Genomic DNA, 19,166 nt, shown 5'->3' on the forward strand with positions numbered 1-19,166 from the left:
TCATCAAAGGACAGGCATCAACAGCAAATTTCCAATTTGTCTGGCACCTCAGCTCCCATCAAAACAACAGCAGTTCGACTCAAAAAGTCTGTCTGAGATTTCTTATTGGTGTAACCGAGGCTGCTGTTGCTCCATATTAGCTCATTACTGTATCTTATTTCAGGCCATATTATGTTAGTATCTTTTGCACAGTGTTCTCGACATTATCTCTGAAAATATTCATTTTAATAAGTGATCTTTTATTTAGATTTAAGGTGGGGGAATATTGACTTCTTTTCAGAAAATACAGTTTGTAAACCTTTCCTTTTATTTTCCTGTCTATATGCGTAGTGCTCAAAGCTGTGGAGCGCATCAACTTTGCCATTAGGGAAGGTGTTCCAGAGAACACAGTCGAAGAGCTGATGAACCCTGACGCCCAGCTTCCTGAAGTCTATCCCAGTGCTGCAAATCTTTACCAACGAGAGCTGGCCAGCTTGCAACAGCAAAGCCCAGAGGTACTAACAATGAAACACACACACACACACACACACACACACACACACACACACACACACACACACACACACACACACACACACACACACACACACACACACACACGCGCACACACACACACAACTAACACAGACCATGGTGTACATACAATAGCAATTCATTGAGGTAAGATCTGTTCTGACATTATTCCAGGCACTGAAACTGTACACAAATAGACCATAAAACTTGAATCCGGGTTTACAAATGTAATCATTGGCTGGATGATATGATGAGATGAGTGCCTTTCAAAACTCTCAAGGACATTTTACAGTCACAGGATAAGTTTTTCTGCGGGTGAGCAGCACCAGCAGAAGCACAAGCGTTCACTCAACCCAGAAGTGCGGTGGCAGCAAATGAATGGACGATCTCATCAATGACATTACAAAATCTTTTGCCTCCTTGCATAACAAGTTCAGTACAAAGAAATTGAAGTGTAAAAGCCCCTTACTCACTGCTCATCCATGCCTCATCAACAACACTGATTAAGATTAGATTCTACTGTCATTACCCTATACTTATGTATGTTTGCAGTGTGGCGAGTGGTGCTTTTTGCCAACCCTTCTTTGACAAATATACTTAATTGGGGAATAAGTTCTGTCAGCAACCTAGTCCACCCATGTCTGTTTGTTGCATCTAAATATGCATAGCATCTAAAATACACAAAACACGCATGCTGATATTTTTAGTCAAATGAAAAACACAAATAAAAATGACTTAAAGTATCCCAAAACTACTTCAAAATGACCTCAGAAAGTTTCAGTTTCAGAAGGTCCTGCCCCCTTGTTCGTGACGTCACGCCAAGACGTCTTGCCTTGCTCGAGAATCAAAACAATGGCTTCAGATTCGGAGAAGATGCTTTCTTACTCATCCAGTTATGCATATGATTTAAATAGTTCTGAATTAAATAGTTCTGAAGAGGAAAGCATAAATGTTTGCAATCAATTAAAGAAGTCCTTTCGTGTCATTTTGAGGTGTCTGACCTGCAATGTAGCGTCCCAGAAAATGCACAAGATGACACCCAAGCTCCGTTGGAAATGGGCTGATTTGTCTGCTGGGAATTTGTGTGAGCTAGTATCAAATAGTAGTCTTGGTGCAACACACAACAATTCACCATTGTGTTATTTACGTGTTTTCCTTCTAATTTCGCCATCAGCACGGATCAACACAAAAGTTTTCAGACCAAACAAAGTACCCAAAATGCATTGTGTGTCGCTTTCTCGGTCAGGGGCGTTGCAGACGTGACATCACGGTGGGTATCGTCACCAACTCAAAAACAAGACTTCCTGAATATTCAGCGCGAGTCTTAAAACGTAAAATATAGCTACATGCGGTGGAATCTTTGTAAAATACGCTTGGTAGAAGTATTTTGAAGTGATTTTACAAATTATGAACACAACTTGTCCGGAGGCGTGGGTTATTCTTTAAGGTTGTACCTATTTGGCATTGGACAGCAAATCTTTCTTTTAAACTGTCATCTCAACCATGAGAAAGTGACATAAAGTGCATGAACAATTTTCGGTGTCTACCCCACAGAGCTCTCTATCCCATCCAGAGCTGCTTGTTGCAGTTGAGATGCTGTCATCAGTGGTGCTGATTAATGAAGCCATTGACGTTGGAGATCGGGCCACCCTCTGGAAACAACTGTCGAGCTCTATCACGGGGCTTAGTAATGTGGCGCCAGAATATGCACAAAGGTGTGTACACACTGTTGGCATCCATAAAATAGTGACCTGGGCATTGTCAGATGGGATTACACTGTAGTATTTTGCCTGTTGTTCTTTAGGTACATGGATGAATTAATTCGTCTGAAGGCAGCGGCCAGGGAGGAGGGCTGTGATAATCTCACCTGGAATGACATACAAGCTTGTATTGATCAGGTCAACATGTCTGTACAGGAAGAGCATGAGCGTAAGTCACACACCCATATTGGCACAAATGTTTCCTATTAATTTAAACCAAGAGATTGTAACAAAAAAAACCCAGACCCATGCAATTGAACAGCAGCATTGAGATGTAGCTCTGTCTGTACAGGAAGAGCATGAGCGTAAGACACACACCCATATTGGCACAAATGTTTCCTATTAATTTAAACCAAGAGATTGTAACAAAAAAAACCCAGACTCATGCAATTGAACAGCAGCATTGAGATGTAGCTCTGTATAAGTTCACCGTCAGTGTTTACACAAAACATGAAAATGTGTTTGTTCTTAACGCATAGTTTTTTAACAAGAAAAGTTAAAAAAAAGATTGTTTTGTAGGTATTGCAGCTATTGGACTAATCAACGAGGCTTTGGATGAAGGGGATCCAATGAAGACTCTGGCCATGTTGCAGAACCCATCAGCTAAACTCACAGATGTAGACCCATCTGTTGCCCAGCACTACCATGACAAACTGCTGGAGGCCCGCAGGGAGAAGGCTCATGTAAGATAATTATAAACAGTTATTTATTATGCATTGAGGAGAAATAAAGTTTCCATTCAGGCAGTGTAGTGACAAATACAAAAATTAACAATCATGCCAAATCATGTCTCATGGAATCAAGCACACAGGACATATGCACTTGTTAAACATTAATGATGTGAAATCTGTACTGAGTTACAAAGACATAGAAAATGTAGATTAAACCTAATAAAGAGACTATTATAAATAATCATATGTAATCAGAAGAAGTAACATGTTGCATGGACAGGATTTGGTCCCCTTTATCAAACATTCACGTTTTCTATTCATTGCTGCTTGGACTTGGTTAACATTACTTTGTTGACCCATCATAGTTCATTGATAGAACACTAAACATCACGGATGTTGCCTACTGCGTTACTCCGCTGCAGCAAAGCGGTTGTCCGTTGTGTACTACAGACATGTGCCACTCTCAGACGCCTCTGCTTGACTCAGGCCTATGAGCAGGACATGACTCGTGCAGTCTGATGATGTCATCCTGTGATCATTTCTTCCTCTCACTTCCTGTCACTTCTTCAGCACTTGTTGTTTCCTTGACATGCCTTTCTTTGGTTTTATTTTTGCAAACCATAATCTAACAAAAATTACTGTTGATACCTGGAAAATCAGCTCTGACTCATTGTTCTTTGTTTGTTTTTTTTTTTTTGCATATGCATACCATATTTGGTTTGATCCTCTGCCACAGAAGAAAATTTGTTCACGATCGTAATGCTAAACGTGTTTCAAGCCCTCACAGCTGTTTAATACTGTTAAATACTGTTTAATACAAATTTATAATTTATGACAATATATTTTTCAGAAGCTATTTTAACTCATTCATTGCCATCCGAAAATGAATGAGCGCCATTCTTGAATTTGTTCGGGTTTTGGTTTTTCTTGCGGGGGGTGCCGATAAAGTGCTGGTGAGACCTCTGGGAACATTTTTCCCTTCCACGAAGGGGCAGCATTTGTCTTTTGTACAGCTGCCCCCACTTGCACCTCATGTTACTACAGATCCATATAACCTAGGAATTAACTCATTTTTCTGATGATAGAAGAGAGTCTAAAGTTTCGAACGCTGTACTATATTGAATGTGTATTTGAGTGACATTGACAAAAATCGTGGCGCTGGAGTAGATACATTTTTGCACGTCTGGCATTGAATTAGTTAATAAGGTTGGCCATTAATGTAATTACTCAAATTTTGCTCAATTTGTTTTCAAGCCCAACACCCTCCTCGATCACACAACGGATACAGAAATCAACTAAATTGATACAATAAATAAATCTGTGGATGCACTCCACTCATACCCAGCACCATTCACACAACCCTGAAATACATACAGTTTGTGAACACATGACAACGAAAACAAAGTGATTGAAAGAGAACTATGTTCATGCCTTGTAGACAGGAAATAACAAGCAGAACCTCCATGGCCTTACTTCCATAAAAGGGACAGAACATTTACTGGTACAGTTGATTGGCTACTACACCCATGAGTACAGCCTTCTCGTTTTTTTTTTTTTTTTTTTTTTTTTTGTGAGGCAGTTGAGGTGGATATTCTTTAAAGATAGAACATGTGGTTAGAACAATGCAAAGTGAAGCTTTCTGAGGCCTGGTGGGACTTTGCTCTGCTTCGAGTGATAATTCAAAGTTATGTTGGTGTTGTAGCTTAAGGTGATCCGAGGTCAGATGAGATGAAGCAGCACATGCTTTTTTTTGGTTCCTCGTTACATCTGCAATAATTGGGCTTTTGGGGAAGTGTTTGTGATTGTCGGTTGATCGTTGGGAGGTTCTGTACATAGCATCTTACAAGCTCTATAGAATCTGCCATCCCTCTGAAAATGTAGAGGCTGTTATGACAAACCGGCATTTATGAAACAATTCTTCTATTAGTGGTTTTGCAAGTAGACTTCTACTGATTTAAAATGTACAAAACATCTGCTTGTGTCTTCCAAGGCAGCAAGCAGGAGTAATATGTAAGTACAAGATAGGAAGATGAGCAATATTTTCTGCCCTTCCAACTTTCACTTCCTCTTTAGCTGCATGGCATGTTGGTGGTATGCAACCAACCGCACCGCCGTTATTGCACCAGTTGCCTCACTGCTCAGGCACCACACCCTTACTAGGTGCCTCCAACAGTCATTATTCACCATCTGCAAATACTGTGGATAACAGCAACTGCAAACATACAAAGGTTTAACTTTACTTACTACAAAGACAGCGTTTGCTAGACCCTCAGCTACATGCTGCTACAGATGTTAGTAGCTGCCTGCCTCTTTGGACTTCAGATCAGGGTATCAATTTGACTCACACCCCCCTTCCTCAAACGTGCACACCTCCTTTCCTTTCGTCAGCCCTGCAGCATAAAAAGAAGGGCGTGGACTGGTAGCAAAATGAGGTGGCTGTTAGATTGAGAGCAGCAATGCCTGTTGTCGAGAAGGAGTGCGCCATCTGGATACAGTCAATTGTTATTACAGTATTTAGTGTCGCTTATTGGTGTGACAGGAACTGCTTTTTTCCACCAAGGTTTCAAATGAAGTATTATATTTTATTTTGGGTACTTGATAATACATTAGCGATCCTTCTTTTTTTGGTTTGTCTGATTGGATAAAGAAGACATGCCTCAAATTGTTGGATGTACAGCGGCAAACATAAAAGAAGCGCACACTTGCTATTTTGCTTTCGCCTCATGCAAGCTGCGAGGGGGGTTCCAAATGTGAGAGTTGCTGACATCAATCAGCAAAGCAGAGCTGTATCATTAACATGAAACCCAGTGTGAAAATGACATTGTTAAAAAAAGTCCTCCCATTCCGTATGAACGTGCTACTTTTTTCTTCTTTCTTGGTTCTTCTCCCCCACACATTTTTATACTCTATTTTAAATTTAAGAGGGGAAAAAACGAGCGAAAAATTAGGATGTCACTAACGAGTAGCTTGTTAACTTTGCATCGCTCAGGGGGGATGTTTGAGCACGCACAGTGAACCGAATAATCAGATGTCATATGATTGGTTATCAGGTGTATCAATCAAGTGAAGGGATGGCTAATAGGCTGGTGTCATTTTTTTCCCAAAACAACTCAACTATTTGTATAGCATCAGTTCATAACAATATCATATCACCTTGTCATGCGATCTAACAAAAGATCACGATCAACGTATTGGTGTAGTGGTTAGTACTCGTTGCGGCAGCAACCCCGATTGGAATCCGGGTCAGAGCATTTTGAGTTCACAGCCCAAAACTGGTCTATGAAATTTTAAAAAATGCCCCTCTTCATGCTCACGGAAATCATTTTTGATGTTCACACCCTAAACCTTTTCTGTAAAATTGAAATAAAATTACCTTCTTGGTAAAAAAAAAAAAAAAAAAAAAAACATGAAACCAATATCAGCATGTCCCATAGTGTCCTCTTCATTTTAGGATGCACACATTAATAGAATTGGCAAGAACTAAACAGAGGCTCAGAGGGGATCAAGCCTTTTTCGTTGTTGGTCCTTCTCTGGAATGACCTGCCACTGAACATTTAAAACCTGCCTCAAAACTCACTTGTACTCTTTGACATTTGACTCAGCATTTCTTAGACTTGATCTTAGTTTGACTCCCTGGTGCTTTCTAGTGACTTTGTGACTGATTTATTGCTTGTACTGTCTATGATAGTTGCTGCGTGTACAGATGTGACGAAATGTTTTGGCAGTAGTGACTCCAAATTTTACAATCTTTGAAGCTTTACCATGCATATTATATACTAAAAACACGACACTTTTTGAAGCACGAAACTGTTGTTTTAGGGGGGTGGGTGAGATAAAACCAAAATCAAATTTTGTAGTTTGCTTAGGCATAACCAACTGTTGGAATTTCAAAAAATAAATTAAAAGACTGAATGGAAAAAAGAATACAGCTGCTCATTACAGAGAAACCACTGTGAAGCACAAAATGAAAAATGACGTGATTAAGCTGCTAGGGGGTTCAAAAATAAAGATTCAGTACAGTTCAAGGATGTTTTTTAAAGTGAAAATGTAAATGTGGCATTTCCTTCATGATGTATTGCGACAGTAAAATAATAATACATTTCATTTATTAGCGCCTTTCAAAACACTCAAGGACACTTCATGATTTAATACATAATTCAAAAAAATTACAAGTGGAACGATTCCATTCTGTGCACTCACATCTTTGAAATCAAAAGCCTCTTTCTGATACAAACCGCTTTTTGTTACATCTCTAGTTAGTTTTTTTGCACGTTCAGCATATTTTCAATGTCAATACAGGAGACACAAGATCCTTCTGCTGTGCTTTGGCTGGATGAGATCCAAGATGCTATTCTCAAGGCTAACCAGGACACAAAAGACGCTTTGTTGTGTAAGCACAGACATTTGTTCCTGCTGCATACGTTTGGAAGATTAGAAAAAAAATTACATTGTGCTGGCCTTGTGCTTTATTTGTATTAACAGTCTCTCAGTCTATTCACGCCATAAATGAGGCAGTGGATACTGGCGATGCAGCGCAGACTGTCACAGCTCTGCGTAACCCTGGGGGAGGACTATATGGAGTCACTTCTGAATGTGCACAGACATACCAAGATGACTTGGCCAAAGTCAAAGAAGTGAAGAAGAAAGATGGTGAGTGTACAACCAAAAACCGCGAAGAAATATATTGCTGACACTTGAGTCTCTCTCTCTCTCTCTCTCTCTCTCTCTCTCTCTCTCTCTCTCTCTCTCTCTCTCTCTCTCTCTCTCTCTCTCTCTCTCTCTCTCTCTCTCTCTGTCTGTCTCTCTATGTCTTGTCTGTGTGTGTGTGTGTGTGTGTGTGTGTGGTGTGCGTGTGTGTTTGTCTATATTATTCACACCTACAGTACATGCAGTAGAAATGTAGTCGTCAAATCACAGTTAAATGTGTACTACTAGCAGTGTACACTAACTTAACACTGTAAAGACAATTCGATCCACTCTTTACGAAGGACAATCCACAAGATTGTTTTGCGCCCGTGGGAATTTTTTCCCAATTCACTGATCAGGGAGTTGGACCGGACGGCCTTTTGTGCAATACTAGTTAAGTTCTTGCTCAACAAATTAATTCTGCTTAATAATAATAATAATAATAATAATACTAATAATAATAATAATAATACTACTAATACTACTACTACTAATAATTATAATAATGTACAAAGTTTCCCCAGCCATTTGCCAAACATGGTGTCCTTGGAGTGGTTGAGAGTTAAAGATAGAATTTAGAGACCCTTGCATTTGCGTATGGAACTGGAGAACAAGATATCATCTACTGAAAGTGGTTTGGGTCTTCAGTCAGTTAAATGGACTTGACCCCATTAGTGACATTTTGTATGAAATGCTCCAGGTCTTGATCTACTGAAAAGGACACGCTACTCACCGTGGAGCATACTGTACAACCAAGCCATTTAAGATGTTTTATTCCAAACTGTGAATTTTTATATAAGATAAAACGACATAAAGATTTTATCTTGGTTTTAAACTCTGTTATATCCAGGTGATAACGGCAGCGAGTGGGTACAACACTGGGTGAAAGGTGGACACAACTACTATTACAACCTGAATACAAAAGAGGGTACCTGGGTGCAACCAGAAGGTTTCATACAAAACAACACACAGCTCAACAAGGAGGATATTCAAGTATGTTTACCTGTACAGTGCTGCATCATCCCTGCTGTTCAGCTGTTTTCACTTTTTTTTACCCATTCACTCACCCAGTCTGTAGTGTCAGGGGTAACCACAGCCTACAATCGAGAGCAGCTGTGGTTGGCCAACGAGGCTCTGATTACAAAGCTGCAAGCTCGTTGTTATGGCTACCTGGTGAGGAAGGGCCACAGGGAACGGATGAACTTCCTCAAATCACAAGAGCCAGCTGTTACACAAATACAGGTGGGGTCAAGTCCATTTAGTATACACGCAGACAGCTCATGATACAACATCACAAAACGTTTTAGACTACTGTATTTTGTTATTGAAAACATTTCAGAAACTTCATCCCACTCTAATACATTTAGCCCTCTGACTATTTTTCCCCAGGCTCATTGGAAAGGCTACAAACAGAGAAAGGAATTCAAGGACCGCAAGAAGTATTTAGAAGACCACAGTGATGATGCTGTCAAGGTGAAATAATGCTGCAATTATCATAATGTCAATACAATCAGAAGCAAAGACTTTCCACTTAAGCAGATTTGTTCCCCTTCTTAGATCCAATCAATGGTTCGAATGCATCAAGCTCGTAAAAAGTACAGAGATCGTCTTAAGTACTTCAAAGATCACGTACGTGTTATATTTTTGTGTGTGTGTGTGTGTGTGTGTGTGTGTGTGTGTGTGTGCGTGCGTGTGTGTGCGTGTACGTGCGTCTGTGTGTGAGGTGGGGTTGGTTTACTGATGTTGTTTTTTAACGATGTGTTACATGCAGAGGAAATATGTAAGGTATAATACAGTGAGACCTCGGTTTACGAACCCCTTGGCTTACGAACTTTTCGGTTTACGAACGTTACATTTATGAAAAGTTTACCTTGGTATACGAACTATTTTTCGGGACACACACGGAGCTGCCTCAATGAGTGATGTGTCATTCGCGAACAAGCCCGTTCTTCTAACAACAAAATGGCAGCCGACTGCATTTATTTCTCTATTCCCCGCCCCCAGTCTTCGGTTAAAGCCACGTGATTGGTCAAGAACGCAACAGTGGGGGATGGGTTTACAGACAGAGAGAGAGCGAGGCGGTTCTCTAAAAGACAAAATGGCGTCTTCGGTTAAAGCCACGTGATTGGTCAAGAACCCAGCAGTGGGGGTGGGGGGTAAACATTAAAGAGACAGGCAGACAGAGAGAAAACACACACACACGAAAGGGAGATGACGTTTTAAAACCAAAAAAACAAAAACCAAAAGTGAAAAAGAAAAGAAAAAACAAAAAAAAAGGTTAGAAAATTGATAGAAAACAGTGAAATTTAGACTCTTTTCAACTTTGAAAATTCAAAAGCAGAGTATAGACTGGAAGGTTAAAATATCCCATCAATCAGGCTCCACAAATAACCCGCACAAGTTATCTGTACACTTGATGCAAAAAGCTATCAACCCAGCTAAACAGATCACAATTGATGAAGAACTAGATACAATTATCACAGAGAAAGCACCTACAAGGGATCATTCCTCAAGATGGTGAAAGAACAAGGTTACGTTCCTCATCAAGTGTTTAATGCTGAGGAAACCGGACACTCCATTCCATCAAGCCATTAACGACCATCACAAAGGTAAATAAAATGACTTTATTGTACAGTACTGTTTATTTCTTTAATCATAATACTATAGCACATTTATTTTACATAAAATAAGGTATATTTTGTATTTGTATTTTCTAAACAAAAGAATAAACACGGATCATGAGATGAGGAACATCCTGTCTGGCTACAACACTCTCTGGTCGCTATGGTAAATGTGCCTTTAAAATAAAACACGCCTGGCTCACCACATCATTTTACTCGGCCAGCGAAAAAAAATCAAGCATGTCAAGTTCCATGAAGCTTGCTAAAGTCCTAACCAAAATTTCAAATTGTCCCATGTAAACCACAAAAAAAGTCATTATTTTTTTACTTCAAATTTCAAAACTAGTTATTCATTAATTTGGTGTGCGCTCTAATGTATATGTAATATGTGGAGGGGATTAAACCCCTGGCTTCCTCAAATTCCAAGAGGAAACCGTAACTACAATGTGGCCTGAGGGAAAAAATGAGTTTGACACCCTTACTGTAGACGGATGTTACAGAGAATCTGGTAATTTTTAGAGCATATTTCAGAAAATAAATAAAATTGTAGACATGTCAGTTATTTATTCTTTCTGTGCAGCCCTGTACCAAATGACCCACAGACCAGTCCGCAGCCCGGCGGTTGGCAACCATTGATTTAATCCAAACCATATCATTTAAAACAAAAAGCATGCACAATATAATCTCTAGATGTAGTTGAATGAATTGTTAAAATCACATCCGATCTTACAGACACTTCCCTTGAACGTCCACCATTTACTTGAGGTCCTTTGGGGTTTAGGGAGCAGTGAGCTCATTTAGTATGTGTTAGCGATGTGATTTTGATTGGATTCTGTGCTGTTGGACTATTGAACGGCCGAGTGATTAATGTTTTCACCACAGATCAAAGATGTGGTGAAGATTCAGGCTTTCATTAGAGCCAACAAGGCCAGAGACGACTACAAGACACTGAGTAAGATGGAAAACCAAGTTTTACGGAAACAAATAATTTTTCATTGACTAATTGACATATTTCTGAACACAGCCAGTGCCGAAAATCCTCCTATGGCGGTGGTGAGGAAGTTTGTCCATCTGTTGGATCACAGTGACCAGGACTTCCAGGAAGAATTGGAGCTCATGCGGCTCCGTGAGGAGGTGGTGACCAACATCCGCTCCAATCAGCAGCTGGAGAATGACTTGAACCTGATGGACATCAAGATTGGTTTGTTGGTGAAGAACAAAATCACCCTGCAAGAAGTGGTGTCTCACAGCAAGAAGCTGACCAAAAAAAACAAAGGCCAACTATCAGACATGATGATGATGAACAAACACAGAGGTGGTCTCAAGGCACTAAGCAAGGAAAAGAGAGTCAAACTGGAAGCTTACCAGCATCTCTTCTATCTATTACAGGTACTGTCATAGTATAATTAACATTTTGATTGCATCATCAAACTGCCAATGTGTCTGAAGATGACAGGTTGACATATTTTGCAGGTGTTTCTGTTATAGAGTAGATATAGACAATCAGCACACCCTTGTTCAGTTGACAGAATTTCATCAAACGTTTTAATGTACAACTTGACTTCATTAAAAAATCTGCAATTTCCAGAGGGAAAGAAAAAGAAACGGGCAGTCGAGTAGTCGAGTGGTGAGAACACCGGCTTCACAGTGCAGACGTCGCCGGTTCGCATTCCGGTCCGGCCTCCCTGTGTGGAGTTTGCATGTCCTCCCCGGGCCCGCGTGGGTTTTCTCCGGGTCCTCCGGTTTCCTCCCACACTCCAAAAACATGCATGGCAGGCAGATTGACCACTCCAAATTGTCCCTAGGTGTGAGTGTGAGAGTGACTGTTGTACATCTTTGTGTGCCCTGCGATTGGCTGGAAACCAATTCAGGGTGTCCCCCGCCTCGTGCCAGAAGACAGCTGAGATAGGCTTCAGCACCCCCCGCGACCCTAATGAGGAATAAGCGGTACAGAAAATGGATGGATGAAGAAAAAGAAACAGAAATAATGTGATTGTACAAGTGTGTACTTGTTCAACCTTTTTGTAAAAATAATTAGTTACATTCAAACTAATGTTAAATAGGAGACAGCACACACTCATGTACTTCCTCTCTCAAAAGGAAAACATGTTCAATGGAGTTACCAGCATTGGAAAAAGTATTGAAATGATCCATGTTGGTTTCCTTTTTTAACATCACAAAAAAACTGTCATTTGAATTGTTTTATGAAGATTGTACCCACTTTACCTATCCAATGACATTCAGACAATGTGTTATATTACCTGGTTTCAGACCAATCCAACATATCTTGCCAAGCTGATCTTCCAGATGCCTCAGAATAAATCAACAAAGTTTATGGATTCTGTAATCTTCACCCTATACAATTATGCCTCAAATCAGAGAGAGGAGTACCTGCTGCTCAAGCTCTTTAAGACTGCCCTGCAGGAGGAAATCAAGTAAGTTATCGAAATGATCTGGGCCTTTACCATGAACTATGATTGATTAATATACTTTTAATTGAACACAAACATACACAGAATTAAAATGGACATATTCAATTTATACAGTGCGGCTCAATACATTTAAAAAAATGCTATGAAACAGATTCATGTTTTTTTTTTAAAGAACAATCAAGGACAAAAACACAATTTCAATCTGAACTGAGGAAAACCCCTAAATTTAAATTGGCTGTTTCAACGATATAAAATTTTGTTTTGCAAACTCAAGCACTTCGTCCTCAGTGAAAATCAGGTTTGCAATACATGTCCATATGTTCAACATTTTAGTGTGATTCAGGAAAGCCAATTACAAACAAACAAATAAACAACAAACTTACTGTTGTCACTAACATGAGCAAGCCTGTCGGTTCTCGTTGTGACATGCTTTGCATTCATGTGATGGCACAGGCTTGAAGTGCCTCTAATGGGCAAAGTCTTGGTTGCTCTATTTGTTGAATTATGGTCTTACAGGCATTTAAAAAAAGCTTCTTGTATTTGTCACATGAACATTTTGGCACGCAAATATCACTTATTTGAAGTCAATGTCACGGGTGTACCAGGAATTTGGGCACTTGAAAAAGTCCTTGCTTGCCTGGAGTGCTTCAAAAAACAGCTTTAATTTGAATAGAGTTTCCAACATTTATCAAAATTGAGGGACGGTTGACACTATTGAGTTGAACTGCTACTGACAAAAATGCTAACAGGGTATCAAATCAAAATAAATTTGATTTAGGTAAAATACGTTTATAATAAATCCATTATTATAAAGGTACAAAGGTAAATATGTTTTCTGTAATATTAAAGAGGAAATATTTAATCAAAAAGGTGTTGCATTACCCCATGTGTTCATTCACTGTCTGTAGGTCAAAAGTTGACCAGATGAAGGAGATTGTCACAGGAAATCCGACTGTCATAAAGATGGTAGTAAGTTTCCATCGAGGTACGAGGGGCCAAAATGCTCTGAGACAGATCTTGGCACCAGTTGTGAAGGAGATTATGGATGACAAAACGCTGAACATCAAGACCGACCCAGTAGACATCTACAAGAGCTGGGTCAACCAGATGGAAACGCAGACTGGAGAGGCCAGGTGAGATCAGGGGAGATTGTCAGCGTTGCAATTTCAATGGTAGATTTTTACCATGAAATGGACAAATTGATCCAAGTCGAAATTTAAACTGTACACGACTTGACATACAGTAAGTCAATCTGCATGAAAACAATGCACAAATGTATTTTTTCAGTACAGTATTTAAAACATGTTCCAGGTGTCTTAACTCGTTCACTGCCAGACGATGTGCAAATATATGTCCACTCCAGCGCCAGGGTTTTTGTCATTTTCACTCAAATTGCTACATAAATAGTTCAATGCAGCGTAAGAAACCTTTGAATCTCTTCTTTCATCAGAAAAATAGTTTTTTTCAAGCTTACTTGGTTGTAGAGTTATGTGCATTGAAAGTGGGGGCGGCTGGAAAAAAGGTAATGCCTCCCCCCTCATGGGAGGGAAAAATATTGTCTGAGGTCTGACCGAAGCTTCTAACGCACCCCCGACCCCAACATGAAAAAAAGGCAAACAAATTTGAGAATGGCGCTCCAATCATGCTTTTCAATTCATCGGGAATGGCAGCGAATGAGTTAACATGTCTGTCGCACAAATAGAGGATGCTTTACTCTCATTGTTTTGTGCCTTGGTCAAATTAAACTTTTTTGGTGATCTGGTCGTGTCTCCTACAAATGAGCCACTGGGCCACCTTACGTCATCTGCTGAGCCAATAGCGAGTACGGGTGTAGTTTCCATGACTACTTGAATGGATCTTAAGCTGACTCTATGTTGAGCTTTAAGCTAATGTGTTGGAAAATATGTAATTATTCATAGGGGGTATGCAGTAGTTGTATTCATATAATTATAAGGATTTAATTGGGGAAAACGATAAATGGCAAACAGACAGCAGTTTGTTCAGGCGGGTGCATTTTGTTATACATGAACAGCTAATTCGTTTGGGGGACCGCAACGATCAATTCTCTGACCTAAATTATTTCGTGAACGACTGATTCGTTCGCCAGGCTCACAATGCGGAGGAGCAGGATTCGATTTTAGTTTGTGTATGATTGTCAAGGGCTATGCAAATGTATCTTTCGCATGTTGGAATAAAAATAGAGTGATACCTTGGCTTACGAACTTAATTGGTTCCCAGAAAGTGTGTGTAAGGCGAAAAGTGTGGATTCCAAACATGAATTTCCCATACGAAACCATTGAAATGAGAATAACCCATTGTCAGGTCCCCATAAAACATAATTTTCAACTAAATAAGCCTTAAAATTACACACAATACACCTTATTTATGTATGATAAATGTGCTATGGTATTGTAATTAAAGAAATAAATTGTACTGGATAATAAAGTTGTTTTATTTAGCTTTGTAATGGTCGTTGATGGCTTGATGGAATGGATAGCTTTTTGCATAAAGTGTCTCAAGGAGTTCTGGGTTGTACATCTTAGTTGTGATATTGCAACAGCAACAGATGCAGGCAGACACACTAGAAACTTCATTAATAGCTAGTTCCCTTGGTTGTATGTTCTCTTAAAATTGTACAGATGGCTTGTGCGGGTTATTTGTGGAGCCTGACTGATGGGATATTTTAACCCTGCAGTCTACACTTTGCTTACACTTTTCTATCAATAAAGTTGAAACAAGTCCAAATTTTACTGTTTTCTCTCCATTTTCTCACCATTTCACTTTTGTTTTTTTTTGTTTCAAGCTCTGTCATCTCCCTTTCGTGTGTGTGTTTCTGTAACCTCTACCCCCCCGCACACTGCTGCGTGTGTCCCCTCCCTCTTCTACCACGGCTCTTGACCAATTACGTGCAGCTTTAACCGAAGACTGGGGACGGGGAATAGAGGGGAAAAAAGCCGGCTGCCATTTCAGGAGCTCCAACAACCGTCTCGTTCCCGAACGACACATCACTCATTGTGGCACTTTGTGTGTTTCCCGAAAAATAATTTGTATGCCAAGATTATATTCTTGCGAATTTAACGCTCGTAAGGCAAAAAGTTCGTGAGCTAAAGCGTTCGTATGCTGAGGTATCACTGTACCATATATCAGTCATGTAGTTATTTGGCTGAATTAAAGAGAAGGATAAAGAGTGTGCGGCAATTAGACACAATGCCTTATCCATAATTTTGTCTAGTTAGAGTTCCTTTTCTTGATACTGTTTAATTTTACATTTCTTCTGATTGAAATAAAACTGAGCTCAATCTAAGACAGACGTGCGAATTGTGACGTATTGCCAACCATGAGCAAAGACAACATAGATTGGGGTTTCCTGAATTTCGTCCGCACTTTTTCAGCAACATGCTGAATTACACTTTCAGGTATAGATCTGTGTGTGTGCTCCATGACTTACCTAATTTAATATCCATGGATCCATTCCCCGTGGGTGTCGTTCCTTCACTTACCAACTTCCTTAACTTAGAGCAAGATGTCCAAAGTCTGGCCCAGGGGCCAAATGCGGTCAATTTTCATCCGGCTCGCGGCCTCCATCATGAAATCAATAAACATGGGGCAGTAGCGTGTTGCATTAGTGTGCTAAGTGCTACCACCCAGAGGCTTAATTAGGAACAGCAAATTAGTATACAGTGATACCTCAGCTTACGAATGCTTTAGCTCACAAACTTTTCGCCTTACGAACATTAAATTCGCGAGAACACAATCTTGGCAGACGAACTAATTTTTGGCGGACAAACCAAACCACACAGCGCCATGGTGGCTGGCGGTCTAGTTTTCGGCGGATGAACACCAAACCACACGGTCAAACAGCGCCACGGTAGATGGCGGACTAGTTTTCATCATTTCTTTGAGTGCAGACGTGGTTTGGTATTGAGTGGAGTACTTTTGCTGTTATGGGACCGAAAAAGACCCCACCACAGGCGAGTGTTAAGAGGACACAAAAGAAATTTACGATCGAGCAGAAGAAGGAGATCATCGAAAAACACAAACGAGGTGTGTGTTTGTGTGACTTAGCGTACTAGTACCCTAATCGGCCATTGCTACGTGTGGCTAAGGGTGTTTCTGTGTTGTCTAAGCAACGGTCTCAGGCAATAGAATAGGTTGAAAAACTTCTGTTGATTTGGATTAATGAAAAGCAGCTAGCAGGGGACAGTGTGTTATCACCGAGAAATCAGAATCAGAATCAGAATACCTTTATTCGTCCCACAATGGGGAAATTTGCTGTCCACAGCAGCAATTGAAAAGGGATGGAGTTGGGGTGGGGTGAAAGGATAGAAAACAAGATATTCTAAGCATAACAAAATAAATACAATACAATGGCACATTTATTATACATAAAATAAGGTATATTTTGTGTAGTTTTAAGGCTTATTTAGTAGAAAATTATGTATTATATGTACCTGGGAATGGATTATTCTCATTTTTAATGGTTTCTTATGGGAAATAAATGTTTGGCAGACGAACGTTTCACCTTCTGGGAACTTTCTGGGAACAACTTAAGTTCCTAAGCTGAGGTATCACTGTATGAGGAATTGACTGAATGAGTCATTTTTCATTGACTTTAGTCTGAATCCGTTTTTTTTTTTAAGTTTTTACTCCAGAATAATAAACTTTTAAAAAATAACATTTATAGATCCTAATGTCATATTTTAAATGACCCCTGCACTTGTTAAATTGGATGGTTGGTGTATGCATGTCCATGCGCTGAACAATTCAGACTGTCAAAGGCAACTCATCAAAGTTCAGAATATCTCAATCAAAAACACTTGGAAAAAGATGCTAACTGAACTAAAAAGCTAAAAAAATATGAACATTTTGATGTTAAAAACTTCTTTCGGAAACTATATAAAAAATCAGCCAAAGATGATCTCAAAATGTATTTTTCTGCCCACATGTTGTCCACAGTAAGCTGCCATATGATGTCACACCTGAGCAGGCAATGGCCCATGAGGAAGTTTGTAATAGGTTGGAAGCCTCCATCAAGACCATGAAGACAGTCACCGACAAGTTCCTTACTGCGATAATTATTTCTGTTGATAAAATTCCGTAAGTATATATATTGGTTTAAGTCCGATGATTCAAACCGCACGTTCCTCACACTGTCCAATCGTGTGTCCTTTAGCTATGGGATGCGTTTCATCTCCAAAGTCCTGAAAGACTCCCTCCACGAGAAGTTCCCAGATGCTACAGAGGATGAACTGCTGAAGGTTTTTTTGACTATATTCAGCCTCACATTGTTGTACAATCCACAACCTTTAAAGCATCACTTCAAACTAATTACAAAATAGTGGAATATTCACTTTATACTTAGGATGGACATACAGTATCAGTTTAAGGGAGTTTATCCTTGTTGTTGGGGGGGCTCGGAAAACCACGTACCACCCAGCTCGTCCCAATTCAACATTTTCACCACAGCAAGTCTCGGACATGCTTTTGACTAATGAATCAACTATGTAACAGTCTCCTGCTGCTTTCCTTTGTTCGCTTTTCTTATCTGATTCCTGTTTCATAATAAGTTCTGTGTTTTTGTCTCTGGCCTTTCTGCTTTTTTCCACTTTGCCAATCCCTCGGTGTCGAAGCGTACCTCTCTCTACACACTCTAGCTGTTGTCTCAAGGTGAGCTCGCTCATTCATCTATCTGCCCTCTCCCTCTTTCTGCTTAGTAGTGATCTGATACATTCAGGAGCCGTTCCTCCTCTTGCATAACCACATACAAAATCTTCAAATTATTATTGTAGAGAATTGACTTTGTTTCACCTACTATATAGGACAGACGTTGCATTTGGAATCATACCCACTGACCTCTTGGTAACAGCATTTTGTTTTTCCAGATCGTGGGAAACCTGTTGTATTACCGTTATATGAACCCGGCAATTGTTGCCCCAGATGCTTTTGACATCATTGAGATGTCGGCAGGTGGCCAACTCACTACTGAGCAGCGCCGAAACTTGGGTTCCGTAGCCAAAATGCTGCAGCATGCTGCCTCCAACAAAATGTTTCTCGGAGATAACGCCCACCTAAATCCCATTAACGAATATCTCAGCAACTCTTATCAAAAGTTCAGGTGTGATATTTGTTCCTATCTTAAAAAAAAGTGTTGTACACCCTTTTTGATTTGTTGTTTAAATGTGTCAAATGTTACATTGATGCATATTTCCTGTCGCTTTACAGGCGATATTTTTTGACAGCTTGTGATGTCCCCTCACTTGAAGATAAATTCAATGTGGATCAGTACTCTGACCTGGTCACTGTCACCAAACCTGTCATTTACATCTCCATTGGAGAGATGATTAACACACACACAGTGAGTTTGGTTATGCCTTTGTGTTTTCGTACATATTTTAACATTGCCCGCATTATGGGCTTTCCTCCACTGTCACCAATTGTTTGATCATTTGAAAATTATTTTCTCAATTTTAGATTTTGTCATTT

At 39.8% G+C, this 19,166-nt stretch overlaps 1 protein-coding gene across 1 annotated transcript in view; it reads left to right on the forward strand.

Moving 5' to 3' along the window:
* Window positions 1-19,166, forward strand: part of iqgap1 (IQ motif containing GTPase activating protein 1) — a 56,246-nt gene that overhangs the window by 28,863 nt on the left and 8,217 nt on the right. The window contains exons 12-29 of the mRNA XM_088991904.1: window positions 331-494; window positions 2,068-2,228; window positions 2,318-2,442; window positions 2,793-2,956; window positions 7,244-7,334; window positions 7,427-7,594; window positions 8,481-8,623; window positions 8,702-8,872; window positions 9,020-9,103; window positions 9,188-9,259; window positions 11,134-11,203; window positions 11,276-11,640; window positions 12,523-12,686; window positions 13,592-13,816; window positions 17,640-17,780; window positions 17,857-17,941; window positions 18,566-18,798; window positions 18,906-19,038. Coding sequence (XP_088848030.1) covers window positions 331-494; window positions 2,068-2,228; window positions 2,318-2,442; window positions 2,793-2,956; window positions 7,244-7,334; window positions 7,427-7,594; window positions 8,481-8,623; window positions 8,702-8,872; window positions 9,020-9,103; window positions 9,188-9,259; window positions 11,134-11,203; window positions 11,276-11,640; window positions 12,523-12,686; window positions 13,592-13,816; window positions 17,640-17,780; window positions 17,857-17,941; window positions 18,566-18,798; window positions 18,906-19,038 — 2,759 coding nt within the window. The remainder of the gene's footprint in view (window positions 1-330; window positions 495-2,067; window positions 2,229-2,317; window positions 2,443-2,792; window positions 2,957-7,243; window positions 7,335-7,426; window positions 7,595-8,480; window positions 8,624-8,701; window positions 8,873-9,019; window positions 9,104-9,187; window positions 9,260-11,133; window positions 11,204-11,275; window positions 11,641-12,522; window positions 12,687-13,591; window positions 13,817-17,639; window positions 17,781-17,856; window positions 17,942-18,565; window positions 18,799-18,905; window positions 19,039-19,166) is intronic.

This window comes from Hippocampus bargibanti, linkage group LG03 (assembly GCF_051943395.1).
Source record: "Hippocampus bargibanti isolate YZ-2025 linkage group LG03, ASM5194339v1, whole genome shotgun sequence".
Taxonomy (NCBI): domain Eukaryota; kingdom Metazoa; phylum Chordata; class Actinopteri; order Syngnathiformes; family Syngnathidae; genus Hippocampus; species Hippocampus bargibanti.